Source organism: Daphnia pulicaria, chromosome 10 (genome assembly GCF_021234035.1).
Source record: "Daphnia pulicaria isolate SC F1-1A chromosome 10, SC_F0-13Bv2, whole genome shotgun sequence".
NCBI lineage: Eukaryota > Metazoa > Arthropoda > Branchiopoda > Diplostraca > Daphniidae > Daphnia > Daphnia pulicaria.
Window position 1 is genome coordinate 4259387 of NC_060922.1, and position 20142 is coordinate 4279528.

At 41.1% G+C, this 20142-nt stretch overlaps 2 protein-coding genes across 3 annotated transcripts in view; both read right to left on the bottom strand.

The window, feature by feature from the left end:
• The window catches only part of LOC124313926, a 32998-nt gene that overhangs the window by 10396 nt on the left and 2460 nt on the right, over positions 1–20142 (bottom strand). The gene's annotated exons all lie outside the window — the stretch shown is intronic.
• On the bottom strand, positions 760–10718 carry LOC124313923. The gene is made up of 2 exons (XM_046778772.1): positions 10579–10718; positions 760–3101 (listed from the first exon to the last, which is right to left on the bottom strand). The coding sequence occupies exons 1-2, from the start codon at positions 10676–10678 to the stop codon at positions 2065–2067; spliced, it is 1137 nt and encodes a 378-aa protein (XP_046634728.1). The 5' UTR covers positions 10679–10718; the 3' UTR covers positions 760–2064.

The following is a 20142-nucleotide window of genomic DNA, read 5'->3' on the forward strand; positions in this document are numbered from 1 at the left end:
ATTCTTTTTTTTTGAAATTCTCAATTGTTGTTCGATTTAATCGAGTGCGAAATTTTTACCGTTATGCATTGTTGAACTCGTTTTCATCCGAGTTCAAGATTTTTAACTGAAATAATTTTCCGCGAACAAATTTTCGTTCTTCTGGCATCATAACTTGTGCGCTACCAAAGTAGGTGTTTTTTGTTCAGTAAATTATAGCATTTCAAATAAATATTTCAAGAAAATAACATGCCTTGCGTGACAGTTGGTAACGTTTCGAAAGCATTATTTCTTTATTTATAGCTTTTCCCCTTCCGTCGGAGAAAAAAAGAACGGAAATTTGTAACTCAAGGCCCGATTCAAATTTTTTGACTGAAATCAATCTGATAGGTTGTCTAAAAATTTCAACATCAAAAGCTAACATCCTGTAATGCAAATTAGTATCATCTGTCGCCTCCTTTAAAGGATAGTTGAACAAAAATGGTCACAGACAAGTACAACTTCGAAGGAAAAAAAAGTGACAATGTTTCGAGCGCAATGAAACGATAAGACGGTGAACAACAAAGTTGGGGACGACTAAACGACGACATGACAGCACTTTTTAGTGCCGACAATCTAAGCGCGGCTGCTTAGCAGTAATACAACGATAAAATATAATCACAAACTAATTTATTCCCATTGACGTCAAATTGATTTGACGGCCGGTTGCGCTTTGCGCTATTAGGCCTAAAGTAATACTTGTGTATGCGTTCAATTTTGAAACTCGTTTAAAGAGTCTTCTTGGTGGACGAAAATTTTATTTCGGGTCCAACTACATTAATTCAGGAATTCAATAATGGGAGGTTATTACATACTTTTTATGTAGAGGAGCAAAAGGTTTACATTAGCGATAGAACGTGAATCTAAAGAAAACGTGAATGGCTACTCTTTAGCGAAATCGTATTGCAAACAAAAGGTGGGGCATAAACTGATAAAGTTGGAAGGAGGCAAACAAATTTTGTCTATTATTGTTCTAAAATTGTTAATTTAAAAAATGGCGAATCCAAAAGTCCATCAGCGAAAATCTATTCTGGTTTCTCTTTCTGGTAACTGCCGGTCTCTATTCTTTCTAAAACAGAATTAGGGAACGACAATCCACTTGCTATAGCTACGATACAAATTCGTAGGCCTACTCAAAAACGTTAATCCAGAAAGACAAATGTCTATCATCAGGTCTCTTGTTTAAATCAGTTGTTCGACCTAGAAACGAATTTCTAGCTCAAAATTCTCTTCTCCGATTCTCCTATCAAAGGCCTCGCTTATACAGTACGAATGCTTTCGCGGTTATCAAACACTTGCATAACTTGGGAATAAATCCCCCAATCCAATTGAATAATCCTAACCTTAATCAGTTTCACGATACCAAAAAATATCCCCCTTTACTGGCAAATCCGTTTAACTTTCGAACAAATTTGCTGGTCCGCTTGGCTACAGTTTTAAACAAAATCAGTCTCAAATTCAGTCTCAAGCATCGTAACTTTTCCTTTGTCTCATCTCTGCACTATTGCCAGTAAAGCAACTGCCGTTTTCAAGTCATAGAATTGGTATCGCAAAACAAAACAAGTCGATCACAGATTTGCAGTTGAAAATTTCACACCAGTCAATTTCAATGATTAAACATCACAATATCAGTCAAGTTCCAAAAATATATCCCATCAAGATTTGTGTTCCTTGGGGTTGACAAGCTCAGGTGGTAATCATACACTTAACAATCACGTACAGAGAGGATGTTTTCATCAGGCTGTGAACAATAGACTTCTAAATCGTTCAGTACTAAAACACGACCAATCAAAGCAAAAAAGATTTTCAGGGTTTCGTTGGCATTTGGAATTTTTCACTAAATTTCATAATGAATCATGATAAAGAGTGCGAAGAAGGTTTTCTTAGAGAAGCACACGAAATAATAGAAAATTCAAAAATGAAACAACATCAATGATTTGAAAAAAGAAACGAAAACAAGTCATCTAAAATAATTTGCTCGGGCTAGCAAGTAAATCAATGAAGAATATAATCAATAATAATAATAATAATAAAAAAAAGAAACGATCAGTTGGGATACAAAGTTTGGTGTATGGGTGGATGAGGCCCGTTAATGACCGTCGCTCGGATTTGCGTTTGAAAAGTCGAAGGGATTTGGTAATGATGAATGGATCCCGGTCCGGGCACAGGATTTCCGTTCTGCAGTGGATCTTGACCATAAAACAGATTGGGATTAGGTGCAAAATTGACATTTCCGGAATGAATCTTGATTTGAATTTCATGGTGAATTTCATTCAGTTGAAATGAGACTCTTTCAATCTCGGTTTTGACGTCTTGAATGATCCGGAAAAGGAATCCCAGCATTTCAAATCCTAATCTCTTCTCGCATACAGAGTGTCGTAACAATGAAACATTCTGACCCATGAGGATGCTACCGAGCGATAATTGTTGCCCAAAGACTACGGGGCTCGATTGATGACCTACGGCGGGAGTAGGTCGGCATGGATTATCGATTTTCACTTTTGGCGCTCTTTCTTCCCTGCCCGGCAGTGAGTGTTGATGCTGCTCCGAACGAGCCGGCCTCACTTTCCCACAATCGGGTGATGGCGACTGTTGGATGGACGACGAGGGTGTAGTAGTGATTGTTGATGTTGAAGAGCTGGAAATCCTTTCGAGTTGTTGAATAATTCCCTTTTTACGCAGTTCCTCATCCTGGGCTTGAGCCCGTCTCAGGGCCACTTGCTCCGCATTTATCTTTCGCTTTTTATTCGTGCCATAGCACAATTCACACATACATTGTCGCCATGGACAGTATCTTTTGTGCCCTTTGAGCGTGCTTATCGTTTGATGATTTTTGCAGAGGGCACATGTCGGGTGGCGCTGGGTGGCGCCGTTGCTGCTGTCGTTAATCGTGTCGACTCCTTCATTACGGATCCTGAAACTCGAAGTCGAAACGCTGCTCGATCCTTCTTCATCACCGTCCATGATAATCATATTAGAACCGTGGTGGTGGTGGTGGTGCTCTTTAGCCGAAATGGGCGAGGGTGCCCCCACGGACAACTCTTCAGCGTCGCTGTCTGACATTGATGTGTAACGAAAAGCACCTAATAACATTTAGCAAGAAATAAAAACGCTGGTTTAGTTTTCATGCCCAAACCAAACAATTGATTCGGCTGCTAGAAGAGAAAGAAAAAACAAACAACCAATGGCCTACTACTAGGCCGTAAAGAAAGTAATAACTAAAATGGGAAAGTTAGATAACACGGGGCATTAAGCAATCGATGGTAACCGATCGTGACGTAAGCAGCGCATTGTTGCGTAGGACACGATTCTTCAAAAATAACGTCTAAAACTATTTTACTTTTTACATCGTTGAGAAAAAATAAACAATAACAAAGTGAAAATCAATTAAATTTGCCGTGGACATTACAACAAGAGACTTTGAAAATTAAAATAAGAATCAATCGACATTAAAAAAGAAAACTATGTAAATTCCATACCTCAATCGAATGTAACCACTAACCAGAACCCAAAACAAGAAGAAGCTGTGCGCGAAACAACCGGGTAGAGGGAGGAAAATAAAATAGAAATGAGATCGAGAACCGAGCGGACTTACTCAGTAAGGCACCAGAAGGGAACTAAACTGTGTTCTACGCTTTTCAGTCTCTGAAGCTTTCCTCCAGCGTGGGGATCATGCACTGTCGGTGCTGTGGCACCAAACACACAGTCCCCAGCACATGCAGTCGGATCGTTTTACCCCCTTGACTTGGCCAAAGGAAAAAGCCGCTTCGACTTCCACTCGGCGAATAGTATCACAAGGCCCCCACCATGTTTATACTACTGATTTCGTCCCTTTATGGTCCCAAGACTACCGGAAGGATAGTACAGCAGCAAATAGTAACAACAAAAAAGTAGCATAGAGACACACACACACACAATCTCCCTCAGAAATGAAAATACACACACTCATATAATTATCCAACAAATTCATAAAGACTGTCGGCTAAAATGTGATCGATCGAGACAGAAATATTAATCACAAAGTATGCAAAGCAGCGGTCCAACCCTCCAGCCTTTGGACGATACAGTTTTTATTATAAACATCAATAGAAACGCGGCAAAATAACATTTTAGAATCTATGCGGCGAAGCCAGAAACGAAAAAATATTAAAACTTTCCACATGCAGAAAGAAGTGGGGAGGGAGTTAATCATTTGATCAAGTTACATAAGCCGAGATTAGAATAATTCAACAGCAATATTAGTGTCTTATAACCAAGCAAAAGTCTAGACTTCAATGGGCAATCTCACACTGTTTCCGAGAGAAATTTTCCACTTAGAAACACATAAACGTCCCTGATCTACCACCACAAGAAATAACGTAGACTCTGTAGGCCATTCAAAGAACTGGAAAAAAAAAATATGTCTGACTAAAGCCGGAAGGCATAACCTTACTGGGAGAAAGATGGACGGCGACCGAAAAGACCAGTATTTTTTAAATTTTTGTTTTAATTCTTCCTTTTCTTATCTACTGACAATGTTACTATAGCCCATCAGGGTCATGCACACATCAGACTTTCTGTGTTGGTATCGGTAATACTTTCATCTAATCAACAAAACCGCTTCCCGCCCAGGGAAAAAAATCGATTGGCTGCCAAACTAAGTCACGATGACGCAAATTTTTTCTGACGTGCACCGTGCAAATGTCAAACGAAAATAAAAGCGTTTCGTTCCGTAATCTGTCAAATCACCATTTAAAATAAAATAAAAATAAAAGACTTTTTCAAAGCGAGCGGGAGATGGAACGATTAAGGTCGTCTAAAAGATCAGGGCTCTTCTTTTGGGGCGGGTAAAGTCATACCCCGCATTCTGAATAGATTCCTCCCGCTGTGTGAAACACAAAATGCAGAGCTCCAGTGTTGGAAACTCCCGCAGAGTGCGCGCATCTAATACGTCAGCCATTCGGCGAAGTAAAAAAGAGGAACAATGTCAGTCAAAAAGAAAAAGAGAGGATATCCATGTTACGTATAAAGTTGTTATTCGTATGGGAACTAGTGCACACTAACTATACTGCACAGTATATACTCTACCACCTATAAGATGATGAATTCTATTGTACACACATACAACAAGACAATAAAAATGAAATGCGGGCCAAGATGGAAGGGAGTGTATAGCGGAGCTGGAATCGCACTACTATAGTCACAAAGTGTATAGCGCGGAGAAGGGCGGTGAGTCCCGGCACATTCGGATTGGGTACACAAAGCAATGAGCGAGAGGAGGCCTCAAGTAAAACGCTGTTGCTAGGGTCCTACACCGCCAACCCTGAAGGCCAACACACGGCTGGCAGCGGTCCAAAAAGGCTCGGGGGAGATCCGAGGATTTCGCCAAAAGAGAAAAAACAAAAAAACACATTCGAACGTGAAATACAACAAAACATTTTTTGCGACACACACTCTCCTATGTGTAGAGAGAGCCCAACGGACACGTCGGATAATGTCTATAGAACGCGATTTTCTATCTAGAAGAAAAAATAGAAAAAAACCTTGCCATCAATCTGACCACCGTCTTATTGCCTTGAAGGGACAAGGTTAGCATCACAACAACAATAGCTGGGCAGTGGCTTTATATATATAGGACATGGCAAGTCGTCAGCAGGAGCGGTCGATACGGATGGAAAGGTTTGCAGCAGTTCCTTCTTCTTTAAAGAAAAAAGAAGCTGCTGCTGCTGGGGGAGATCTGTTTCGTCCCAACCTTCAACATCGCATCGGTGCGAGATTTATGACAAGATATTGTAGCGAAAAAAGAAGAGGACCCGACAAGACGACACAATGCCGAAGATCGAAATAGATCCAAAGTCTCCAGAGAGAAAAAGAGAGAGAGAGAGTGTGTGTGTGGGACCGAAATAGTCAATGCGGACCCATTTTCTCTTACTACGACCAGTTTTGATACTGTCGCCGGTGAGTCCCATTGCCAGCACACACACAAATTACATTCATCCAGGGAGAGAAATAGGGCACGGAGCATTTTTTTTTCTATCCCTCCGGTTCCAGGGCGGTGCAACTCGAACTCTTCTGTCATGGGAGACGGGCAGGAAAAACAGAAGGTCGAGTTAGAAACTAAGCAGGGAAGAAGACGATTGAGGGTTAAAAGCAATAACGGATCATGGAGGCCAGGAGAACACATCTTTGGACAGCCGCCCAAAACAATCACGCCATTTTCTATCCATAAAAATGCCGGGGACTGGGCCGAATGGATGACGAATCGCGGATGAAACCGCGAAAAAATAACCCAGCGCGTCACACTTCCTGCATACTCGAGAAGCTAGCATGTAAAATAGCATTGGCCATCAATAAAAAATCAGCACAGTATGTGTAGTTAGCTGCTGCAAACATGCGAAAATGCACAAGGTTGCCGGAAGAGTTGTGTGTTTGTCAGCGGGTCTTAAGTTACCCCAGCTGTCAATACACTGCGGGCAGACCCCACACACACACACTCTACGTTAGAAAGTAAGTAGCGGTGTGTCCAAGTCAAACAAACAAAGTCCGATTCAATTGATTATTTCATCTCCCCCCCATCCAAACAAACCGCCAAGAAAACAAAAGGCACGGCGATTGATACAGAATTTATCATTTTCTTCATCGACCAAGAAATAAAAAAGGTAAAATAAAAACACCGTGGCAGGAGGAAGATATGTGCATGTTATAGCCGAACGGAATTTGAAGTGAACACACACACACACATGGGTCACGCTTCGAATCCCTCGAGCTATTCGACCGCATTCCCGAAAATATTTGCATGACTCGAGGCGCTGTGAAAAATATATAACAAAATAAAAGCAACTACCCCTACCGCAGTAGTATAGTGGGAATAATAATAATATCCGGCAAAACTTTCTTTGCAATTCACGTTTCGCTTATTATTATTTAACCCATTCAAAGTGAAAAATAAGTAAGCTTGTTCGTGCGTAATATCGTGTAATCTCAAATATAAAAATAAAGAAACGAGAAATGAAAGAAAAGAAAAAAAGAAAGAAAAAAGGGATTTTTTGAACCGAGATACTCGCAAATTCTTTCATTGGTTCCTACGTCGACCAATAGGCGAAATGGCACATCAGTTTGTGTTGTTAGTCGGGGTCCCGGTTCCTACACGCCATTTCCCCTCCCCTCTTTCCCGTGACACGTGGAGAGACTAGTAGTCACGCACATGCATACACAAGGATCTCCGCTGCTGCTGCTGCTGTTTTCGCTTCTACTATTACTACACCATCGAGGTAACTGCAATTTATAATAGCCCCCCTGCGGTAGCAACAAAATGCGGATCCAATCCGGCTGCATTCAGTCATTTGTTCCAACAATGATGAAATCTAAGCAATTGAATTTGTTTTCGAAATCACTGATGCAGAGTCAACAACAGAGTATAATATATATACCCAATCCTATATTGTTCTATCCGTTAACTTTCACCATTATTGGAGGGGGAGGATGGATGGATGCTGCCATGCTGGATGGGCGAGCAATGGCAGAGAAATAGATTCTAAAATGGCTGCACACATAAAAATAAAATAAAAATAAAAAAAAGGGATGCGCTTCGAATTACAACCTAGTTGAAAGTGGGCGTGACCCTCTTTTCTTCTCCTTCTCTCAGCTTTCACTCCACATGGATGGCAGGTGCTCATTCGACTTGAACGAATAGAGATAGTCTCCTCATCTTGTGCTGAGGGAGGTCGGCATGTCAAGCCATTCCTCCTGCCCTTCGTTATGATTACTATAGAAATTGACAACGACCCTGACGGCATCAAAAAAACTTTTTTGACATTTCGATCAAACTCAATTTTTAAATAACTCGAAAATAACTCGAAAAAAAGTGGAAAGATTTTTTTTGTTTTTTTCTTTCTTTCTTCTAAAAAACCCCATCCACACACGCGATGGTAATGGCAGAATGGGGCCCCTATGGCATCCATTATGTGGCTCAAAGATATATATACTGGGCGAGAGAGAGAGAGAGAGGCTGGCGCCGCCATATCAGCCGGGCTCTAAGCGCGCAGACCCCAGCAGGACGCGTAGATCCGAATAAACTATTTGAAAGCCTGTAAGGAATGAAAATGAATTGGAATCGTCAACGATGGTAGTAAATGGAATATATATATGCAGCAGTTCTCTCGTCTCTTTCCTCGTTGGCCTTTCACACCCCCCTCAACAGCTAGGAGGCTATTATCAAAGCGACGAGAGACAAGCTCAGTCGACATTCCGACTTTTCAACCAACTTCTCGCTCTCCTATGAGCTCCTTTTATATCAACAACGCAGAGGCTACGTGGCACAAATGAAGAGGAATGACCGACAAAACCTGATTGGTCGGAGTTGGGGGGACGGCGAAGAAATTCTCTCTCACAAAGAAGAACAACAAGAAACCACCATCGATTTTCTCGTTCTTTCTCAATGCCACCACCACATCGTCTTTGTCTTGACGGCTCCTACAACATTCTCTAGCGCTCCTTTTCGCCCGACTCCTTGCAAGTTACCCAATGAATAGTTGTCGAGCAAGAGGAAGAAATGTGTGTGATTACAACAAAACCCACCCGTGTGTGTGTGTTGGTGTGCTGTCTATCTGTTTCAACCGTTTTGACACAAACAGAATACAAGTTTTTTTTTATCTCTTTTTTCCCAGATAACTTCCAGTTCAACGCGTTCCAACTTACCCATCGTCGTGTGTAACAGGAAAGGAAAAGGGAAAAGGAAAAGAAAAAAGTGGCACGCACATATCCTATAAGTATGACTATGTAGCCAGTCATATTGATGTAATGACATGAAGAAAAACTTTACGGGGAACCAATGGGAAAGTTTCAATAAATAGGAGGGGGGTCGAGAGATTGTGTAGCTTTCCTACCCAAAGTATTTTGTCTGCTATCATATCAACAGTGATGGGAAACATATCAACAAAGCAGCAGGAGGGTGGCCGTGGTAAGGGGTGAGCGGCCCTCACATCTGCTGATGTAATCGGATCAAAGAAAAACTTTGGACCATAAAAGAAGAAGAAACTCTTACGGACGACAACTACACGGTGCTGCTGCCCTATTTTCGACAAACTTGGCAAGAGCGTCAACAAGTTCACTCGTCCGAATAAAACCCAGGGTGGGGTGAGTCGCAACATGCCCGTCCGTTCACGACCATTGAATCCATCCAGTTGGGTTGGGGGGTGATGTTTTTTTTTCTCTCTCTCTTTCTTTCATGGTCCCTTACGAATCGTTCGTCGTCGTTACAGATGGCGTGAAATCCCTCGCTCAAAGTTTTCAAAAGGAACAATACGAAGAGCAACACAAAATATCATTAGCGACGGTTCGCTTCCTGAATAATAATTAAAGGGATCAGATAAGAAAAGAAGAAGAAAAAAAAAACTTTCGTGTGGCCGGAATTTACCCTCCCTCCTGGAAGGAAAAAAATTTTTTGTTTTGTAGTTCGTCGTAACAATCAATGGCCTCGGCCCGTAACCAATTCCAGGCGTGCGGCATCTAACAACCACCTTTAAGACCATCTGCACACAGGATGATCTAAACACCTTGGCTTAACCGCACGCATGGCACCTACCCTGCCTGGAACATATCGTACCCCCCTACCTACCTGGAGCGCCAATAACATTGACGCACCCAGCGTTATTAACGTTATAACAATGTAGTTATATAACGATTTCCCAGCTACTACAACTACGTTCAATAGGTTACGAGTTACACAATGGGAATTTGTTTTTTTCTCTCTCCATGACGCGCCTCTTTCATTCGCTTCAGTTTCATTAAACAAACGCTCTAGTTTATGACCTCAGATTCCGTGACATCAATGAGCCATTACATTCGAGTTTTAGTTTTTTTTTTTTATTCATTTAGTACTACTCATTTCGGCTATAAAAACAGGAGCTAAAGACATTGGTGATTTTCCCTAAAAAATAAAGTTGACGATTTCAATTGTTAGGCGAGTTCTTCTTTCAGTAAGAGAGAAAGAAAAAACTTTTTTTTTTGTTTGCCGGGGCTCGACGATAATAAATAACACACACACACAAGTTGACGCGTTCTATACTCATTGAACTATCCCCAATCCCAGCCGGTCCAGGATCCGCCCGCCTTGCCCGCCTCTTTTAGTTTTCCCTTTGAACTTGCCGGAGAAATACAAAACAAAATAAAAAGCTTGTTCTTCTTCTTCTTCTTCAATTCCCCAAGTGGAAGAGAAATAAGAATTCATTATCAACACGGCAGACTAGTCGTTATCGCCACGACGACCAAAAAAGAGACCTCCAAAAAAGAATTATCATCAACTCAATTATTTCCTACACCCCCCATGCACAACCCGCCACCCACCAGAGTTTTTTTTTTTTTTTCAATAAGTTCTTGAATGAAAAATTCTATTCTAAAATTAACGACGAACGAAACCCGAGGATAGAGAGAGACTACGCTGGCTGCCATTTTGATTTCTTTTTCTCTTTCCGAACGACAGATGAGATTACACGGGGGGGGGGGGGACGTGATCAGATGGGTAGGAAAAAGAAACTTTTGTATCCAATCAAAATCCAAACTACATAATCTAATTACACTCACATTCGATGGGCTGGTGCCACAGTTTTTCTCGGTGTCGTTTTTTAATATCCCAAAAGAAAAGTCTATGCGTAGTTTCTAAATGCGTAGCCATGGCAGCCATGTTTCACCGTAGACTGTCGGGATCGTAGCCCCTACACACGAATTTCTTCACGCTGCCCGAGGGGCCCTAGAGCATCAAAAAAGAATTGACTTGGCGAAAAAAAGTTGCATCAACGCCATCTGTATATGGGGACCCGATATAGCGCCACGCCGCGTGTATATTTTTATCTGCTTGATATCGTAGCAGAGGCCATTTTGGTTGCCCAGATAGTGGGCTAATAACTTAAGCCACTCTCAAGGACTTTCTCTCTCTCACACTTGTTTTCCAAAAATACTGTGATTAAATAACAGATGCGACCAACAAAAAATAAATAGATAAATATGCGCATTGATATCTGGAGGGCATGGCACGGTTGCTATTATTCGAAATTGTTCCTTCAAAATTCGCTGGGGTTTTTCTCTTAAGCAACGGTTTTTCTTCTCTAGGTGGATGCGTTGGTGGTGGTGGTGGTGTTGTTGTTGCTAGGCAAAAGCAATTTGCTAAACCCTCTCCTCTATCGGCAGAAGGGAATCTGTAGATTGCCATCACATGGGGATGTCAGACTCTCTCTCTTTCTTTCTGGGCTTGAATAATGTTTCAGCTTGATTGCCAGAGTATCGTAAAGTTAGTTGTCGCGCTGTGTTTTTTCCCGACTTTTTCCATTTTCTTTTCTTTTCTTCTAACGCCCGAAAAATATATAAGAAGGGTGGAAAAGTTGCATTCAACGCGACCATATCCCCCTTTGGCGACTATTACTGAATCTATAAATAAATATCCAGTACACACACACACACACACAGAGAGAAACAACATGATTGAACTTATCGAATTCCCCCTAACCCATCCTCTTTCCCATCCTCCTCTGGATCGATATGACGTAATAAGTCTTGATGGCCGAGGAAGATTGGATTGAAAGGTGAGTTGAGGATAAAGAAAGAAAAAAAAATAATTCGCTTGGCTGAACGATCCCAGTCTAAAATGGTTTGCCATTTTATCCATTTTGTTTTCTTTTTTCCAATTTTTTTCTTTTTTCAAATGAAAATAAGTTTACACACTAATGGATAGACTCGCTTTAGTTGAGTGGCTTGATAAAAGCCGTAATAAATGTCCATGGAATATATATTTATATTGAGTTGGAATTGTCACTGGGGTATTTCGAAATCAATAATGTTTTTCATTGCAATTCAAAAAGTTTTTTTTTCTAACAAGAATTTATCGTTTTTTTTCCCATTTTGAGAAAAGATAAAAGTTTGACAAGACATTTGTGAAAGTGAGCGGAATCTAGTTTGAGTTTTTCCTGATAACTTTGCACGTTCCACTAGGCAAAGACGCCGCCATGCCATTTTGACATTGTTAACCGATAGAGCCACTTTCCTGCCAAACTAGTCGAGAAAAAAAAAGAGGCCGCAAAGATTGTGGTTGGAATAAAAGTAAAATAAAGCATCCATTGGTTGCAATAATTTGCAAGCAAGGCAAAATGAAATAAAAGTCAATTTCAGAGAGACACACCATGACCAAACTTGACGAAAAAGTTGTGAAGCCGTCGGCAAGCCAAGAAAACAGAAACATTCTTCCCCCAGCTAAAATCAAATAGTTTTGAAAGACTTACATTTTGACGTGACGTTCATTCAATTGGCGGAATATATATTTTCTGCATAGCGACACGGGATTGATTTTTCAGTGCAATAGTTTAACAGGGACACACACACACACAAGGATTTTCAAGTGGGTTTCACTCGAGGGTCACACGCGCTTCGTGTTATGCTGGGCGGCCATTTTGGACGCCGCCAGGGATGAGAGTAAACAGCAACCTCTGTGTTCTCAAAAGTTTTCTGGGGGGAAACTTTTTTGGGACCGAGTTTTTGTAGTTAGTACATTGATCACTCGACGCTATAAAAAGCTATTTATCATACGCTTCCCGTTCTAACGACTGCTAAATTGATAAAACTGAGCTTATGGCCCCCTCATCTTACTTCTTTTGGAAAAAAAGAAAGAAAAGAAAATGAACACTTTTAGTTGCTGTTTAGCATTCGCGTTAAGGCGCTCCGAAACGACAGTGAATAACAGGACAAATGGCTAGCAATTATGGCGTTTAAAATGAAAAGATACAACCCATTTGGATGATGCAAATACGTTTGTTCACCTTCGACGCCATTACCGTTTCCCAAAATTTGAAAGCTCAAAATATTATTTGCACATGGCAAATACAAACTCTCGCTACTGAACTCGGCCCCGACCCGCAGACTCACGACGTATTTAGAGACACCTGTCAATTAGTGTGTGTATGTGTTGTTGTCCATTAATCATAGAGATTGGACATCTTGCATTCGCGATGATTGGCATCCAATGCATGCAGCAAACACAGAGCGGCGTATTTCCTTTTTTTTTAAATTGTTCCCGCTTAATAACTATCGACTTTCCTCCCGGTCGTGATACGCTGTTAACCCAAGAGCCGGTTTTTTGTTTCCTTCATCCACATGTGATGTGAATCATTCTCGAGTTACTGTACATGCGCCATTATCTTAATAACGCGCGCAAAAACTTTGGCAGGTGAAATCGCATTTGAGTTTCAGGATCTTGGCGAGTCCTCGTGAGGCCAGTTCATTTAACACCTTTCTAGAGTGCGTGGGCAGGTGGAAAAGATTCCACGTCTATAAACTTTCGAAGGTTATGTCGCCCATAACCACGTATATGCACTATATATAGTTATATACGTGGCTATAAGCTGGCGCCTGAGCTAGGATCGAAAATAACGTCGAAAACTTTTGCTCATTTCTAAAATGGTGGAATTTGTAACATTTTCTTTCCGGCTGCAACAATTTTGACGACGTGCAAAAGTTTACGACCCAGTCTACCACCACCACCAGCTCGAGTGAGTCTGCGTGCACTTCACTTTTGAGAAACAATCCCAAGAATTCGCCTTACCATTTATGCGACATCCCAAGCGAATATTGAAAAAGAGAGTTCCTTCCACAAGGTAGCGATAACGATATTTCTACCCAACTCGAAGAAGAAGAATTCCCACATGTTTTGGGCCAATGTGACTCACGTCGGCATCCCTCCAGAGTGATTTACGGTCATTCAAAGCATCCTTGGCTTCGAATATACATTACAATACACTCCTAGGCTTTTGTGTGTGCCATTTTCCAGGGCGAAAAAAATTACGTGAAAATATATGAAGAGTCGAAAGTGTGCAGTCACCGAAATATGATAATTACATGCATCCTACAAAATCGAAAATAGCGGTAGTGATGCACACACACACAATCTATCGGAAGTCGGGGATAGAATATGCAAATCTAATTCCCAAAAACTTTCTAAACGTAACTCAACCCTATCGACGGCGAGTGGGCACTTATCTATATCAAATTAGAATTTCGGTTCGGCCGAGGAAAGCCACACTGGCCGGAGGATCATATAATTGTGTGGGACTCGGTTACAGTCTATAAAAGTTGTTGGAAATAACCAATATTTGGCACGGCCCGGCCACATCCTTGAAGAAAATAAAATAAACACCCAAAAGTCCTATTTTTTTTTCTTCTTTTTAATGACGCCCAGAAAAGAAGACGAAGACGACGGCGACCGAAGAAATAACACCCCGTAAAGATATGTTCATTTCGTCCGCCATATTCATCTCGTTCACTGGAGCATATAAATTATTGCAAGATCACTGACTGACTGACTACCAGCCCTCTAGCTACGACTTGTCTTCAACACGTTTTAAAATAAATTTCTGACGAAAGAAAAAAAATCTTTCGATCGTCGGTTGTTACCCAACACACACACACACAAAAAAATAAGAAGAAAGAATAATGAGATTGCTTAAAAAGCGATTCTTATTACATGAGTCAATAATGGCCTAACAATTTCTTTGTCAGAAACCACAGGAAAACAAAGACCAATTTTTTTTTCGGCTTATTTTCTCGAGAGGAGTAATCAAAAAGCAACGGTTTTGGCTCGCAATGCGGAAAGAAATGCCACAGAGGGTATTCCGTGTACGTTTGTGTGTGTTAAAAATAAAATAAAAGATTTCTTTCACGTTGTTGCTATGCAAACAACAACACATGGCAAAATTTTGGAAAGAAAAAAGAAAAGGAATCCCCCCAGAAACGGCCCGGAACAAAACGAATCCAGCGTTTGTTTGCCAAGAAAATGAGTAGAAAAATCACAAATGACGAGTTTTGAATCGCAAAGATTATATGACTTCATGGTCTGTCATTTAGATCATTATCCCGGTCATTTCATTCGTCTTTTTCCTCTGCCCAGTGTCTGTGTGTGTGTGATACCCCCCCACTGGGCTTTTTCCTATTGCCTATATAAGCTACGTGGATTTTCTGTGTTTAATTCCATCAACTCAGACCGTGAAACATTGAGGAGCTTGAATTAATCCTTTTGATGGACGCACACATGCCGCCTTTCAGATATATTACTTGCCGCCCCGGGTCCACGATCTGCACGAGCACCCTGGGCGCGTGCAAATTAACTCGTCAGATGTAAAATTGCGCAAAAGAGCGAAAATAAAAAAAAAAGAATCCTTGGTCAAAGAGAGAGAGAGAGAGAGAAAAGAAAAGAAGAAAACGACAAAGATTTGATTGCGAATTTTATAGAAATGGCAAACAATTTCAATTGTTTTTTTTTTTTTACTTCATGCGAAATTGAAATTTGATTCATCATCTCATTTCCTTGGCATGTTCAAAATCGAGGAGCGCAGGTAGCCGGAGATTGAATCTTGAAGGGAAACCCGATACTCTCTTTGTTTTCTTGCCAGGAAACTGTAGATGAACACACACACACACTACCCTCGTTCCCTCTACTAGTATACGAATGCGTCACTCGATACTTACTATGTGTTCACTTTCAAGGTGAAACCCCCCACTGGAATCGTTCAACAATTGAATGTGACGAACGTCTACTTATAACGCGTTCAACAACAAAAGCAATCGAAAGGAGGCGGGATCATCTGGATGTATACAAGCGACGATAAAAAAAAAACGTTTGACGGATCTATCACGCCAATCTATTTGAAATCCCGAATTAGAAACTCGACAACATTCCTCGGCCACACGCAACGCAATGATTTGATCAAACCCCTATGATCAATATGTAAGCAAGACTAAGAGAATCAAAGTGTTGCGTCATGCAGATGTGATGAAGAGGAATAACAAACAAAACAAAAAATGTTGGGATGTACCCCATGAATATGACAGGCAACATCGGTCAATAAATTAACGCTATTTTCCCATTCTCATTCCGCTACTTAGATGGAGAGCAACTAGGTCGCGGATAGCTGGAAGAATACATTTTATGGTAAAAGTTGCTGACGCCAGCGGGGACAGTCCGGGCGCAATAACTAATTCATGTTGATATTGTCTATCTTTTGGTAAGGGGAATAAATTCATTGGCTCCTTTTTCTCTTTGTTCTGACGACGACAGCAACTCCTAAGATAATTCAGGATCAAGGCGAAAGAAGAAGAAGAACTGTGTGTGTGGGGGAGTCGGCCTTTTCGGAACTCTCTCAGAGAAAAAAGACCAGTGGACCGGTTCCGCTCCAAAAGCGCATAACGGCAATGAATTCAGAGCCCTTTTGGATGTTTTATATGTCCTGTCGATAAGATCCTATATTCGTCTTTGCGAAGGCCAACCGTCCGCAATTGGCGGCCGGCCAAAATCCCGGGGATTGCGAATGTGTACACACGCATCCAGAAATTAGAAATACAAATAAATAAGAAAAAGGAGACGAGAGATATTTCGCGACACTCGCACAGAGTCGGCAACCGCCTGTCGTTCCTGATAAAGTTTCAGATGCCACGATTAAGAACTCAAAAACGAAAAAGAAGTGGGGGACCTTCGTCAGGTTCAAATGGTTCAAATAAAATAAGAGTGACAGTCATGATAATTAACAATGAGAAGCGTAGCAAAGTCTAGACATTAAAGATATGAAAATCGTAAGAAATATAAAAGGCGGCTATTTCTTCTGATGAAATTTGATTTATATTAAAATCATTTGACTCTGTCAAACGTATTTTTCGAATGACTCCGGGCAAGACACGGCGAAAAAAATAAATAAATAAAAAAAAAAAAAAATTTGAGAAAAAGGAGGGACTGAGATTTGAATAAAATATGGCGTGACGCTGTTGCAAATTGATGACGAGAGTAAGTTAGTGTTGAAAAATGCTACCAAAAACAATTCGAAAAATTGCATACAAAACAGGAATGTCTCTCGATATAGTCTCTCTCTCTTTCGTACCGACTGGAAACGCTTTTTTTACCCTTTTTCTCCAAAAGAAGAAATATAAAATTTTTCCTTTTTTTATATTTCACGTGCGAGTCAAAGGTTTCACAAGCCGCGGTTCCTATTCGAGGACACAACTGGTTTGTCAGTCAGCCTCCTCCTCCTCAATGTCAGTCACGGTCCAAAAGCATCCGAAAGAGAAAAGGGAAAGATGGTTATCACACGAGGAAACTAGTCAACTCTGATTGGGTGAAGGCAAAAAGAAAAGACGAAGAAATAATAATAAAAAAGAAGAAGGAATGGCAGGACTATTTCTGCACAACCAATCGATCGTATTGGGTCGACAACTGCGGACTGCTAAACAGATAAGATGGCGCGGCTTATCAATGGACGGGCAGGACGACCGTCAACCAAGACATTTCATACTAAGACAATGTAAAGCAGGCGGCGCAGCACGGGATATATTCGGCCATAAATGTCCGGCAATAAAAAAGAAAAGGGATAAAAAAAATATCCGTCGATTTTTCGATAGGGAAATAAAAATAACAAAAAAATGTGAGGCAATCGATGGCACTTGACCATCGTTTCTCAAACATGATAGCATCAATTGAGAGAACAAATCCTGTAGCCAATCCAGGGTCAAACAGTTTGTTGAAGAGGGGCAGCGCCCAGGTTAAAACAAAGGGGTCGAGTGTTTGTTGTGTTCTTTTATTGATCTTATAACACCCAATATCGTTTAAATTGTCTTTGTTCGATCGGTAGATTCTGATCTAAAGCTAACTATTTGAACCCATGTTATATCGCGATAATAAAATTGTAATGTGTAGCCCAATATAGGGCAACACGCACGCTCAAAGAAAAGAAAACCGGCTTGCTATCAATACTAAATAGCGAGCTGGCATTTGAAGATGGATTTTTTCAAAGCGTCAAAAAGACTTTTCTTTTTTCTGGTGGTGTCCGTGGTAACGTTAGAAACAAGGGTCCGTTCCCGCGTGCTCTCCCCTCCTTTGGCCGGGAGAATTCCGTCATTGGTTCGTCGGGCGACCAATGGCTGAAAATTTCGCATTGGTGGGTGTCCCATACTTGGCAGATCCCTTGCCCTCCTTGGCCCCCCTTCGCCACCCACTCAACCTCCCTTTCATCCCGCACGACACGTGGAGTGGCGGAAGTAGAATTGCAGTCACGCACAACACATGCAGAGACAGAGAGAGAGAGAACCGGCATATGTCGACTTTCCAGTAGCAACAAAATGCGGCCAATCTTGATTGTTGTATTCCATCACCTTTGTAACTTCACACTGAATCAGCCAATTGAGAGTCTGTTGGATTCCTTTCACACCCTCAATTATTACTGTGTGTACACATACACGAACCACTTTTTTATTTTTCTTACCCCGAAAGAAAAAAAAAATGCAGAAACATTATTTGAAAAGGGAAAAAAGAAAAAAAGATGGGAACACGGTCGACGATTTGGCTACAGTTAGCAACTATGGAAATTACTAACTCAAGTGGGCGTCAAAAACCTACGGCTCGAAAGGAGCCGAGCACTTATTTTGAATTTTGGCGACGGTTACGTCGACGTTGACTATTGTACTGATGGTAGCAACAACTCTCCTTCTTGCATCAAGATCAAATTGTGGCTCGTTTTCCGACTAGCTCCTCGAGGCAAATTAGGATGTGTTTGTCGGCGAGGTGGTTCCCATTACATTGGCAGGAGAAACCGGCACAAACTGCCAGTCATCCAAATAATATCGCAGTCGACTCATCTCTACGAAAACGGACAGGATTCCCAGGGTTTCTTCACTCGGAGCGATTTCCGGGGAAGTAGTATTCAGACGCGCGTTTGCCATATGTATAACAAACTTGATAACATCATGTTGAACGCAAAGGGAGGAGGAAGGAAAAAAAACTTGTATTCCCAATGAAAAGACCCTCCCTTAATTTAAGCAATTTGCATCAGAACGCGTTTCAATCAACTTCAAATGCTTGTCAAGGAAAAGAGCAAGAAAAATGTGATCAAAAGCTGAGCTATTTTGGGATTCGCTGTGATTTTTGCCGAGACAATTACTAATTGCATTTTCAAAAGTTAACAAATTTGAAAAAAAAATGAGAGATTCAAGTTGCCAAGTGAAAATCAATATTTCTACAGATCCTGAATCCAAGCAGCGGGTGGTGGGATGGGTGTATAAGTTAGTTTAGATTCTTTGCAGTGCGTGTGCGGTGGTGCACTGGGTAAACCTTGGGATGGCCTTTTCTCGATGACCACATCCTTTCGTGTACGAAGAAGAAGAAGAAGTTGGGCGCAATGAAAGCATCAACAAATTCATCCGCCCATTAACACAAACTTGCAATTGCTATAGAAAATGAATGTTTCGTTTACATTCGCCCAGGAAAAAAAAATTAAAAAACAAAAAAAAAATACTACTTAAAAGCTTTCAATACATTAAGAAAATTTTTGCCGTTGTCCCGCTGGAGGCGGTTTCTCAGGACACGAAAAATCCTCCTCTGAATAAACGAATAATGCAAAAGAAAAAACAAAAAAGAGGAAAAAGATGTTGAGGCTGTTATTTGGTGGTTGAGGAGGCGATGGGAACCTCCTCTTCATGAGCAAGACTGGCGGAAAATTTCTTTTTCCGATAGAAAATATAATCGATGGCCTTGGTTGCTAGGTCGCAAAGTTTAAGAGCATCAGCTACCCATGAGCGATCACGATCATTTAACAATTCAAACACCATACAACACAATTGCATAATAAGACAAGAGAATGGTGTCGAGCTATAAATTCTCCTTTGCTGTGCAAACCCCCCACTGTGTAACGGCCATTTCCCCTGTTTTTACTGGACGTATAAAGAAAAGAATGAACAAAAAACATATTCGGATTTTTCCAGGGATCAACTCAAGAGGCAGCAGCAACCCCGCAACCCTACTCTATTCGATTCGACTGACTTGGATATTTAGCCGATTATTACGACGACGCCTAACCGCAATAAAATAAAAAAGTCACTCGGCAATCAAAGTGCAATCGTTTCGGAAAAACTTTTCACCCCAACGAGAAAAAAAGCGTCACATGAATAAGTAATAAGTTTTCCTACAAGGCGATCATTGAATCAACAAACGCCAAGCAAAGTGTATTAGCTACACTATATATATAGTGTAAGGAGCCTTAGCCACAGGGCTACACAAACAAGATCTACGAGAGATCCTCTTACAGAGCAGCAGCAGGACGCCAATATAAAGTAAAAGTTTACCACACA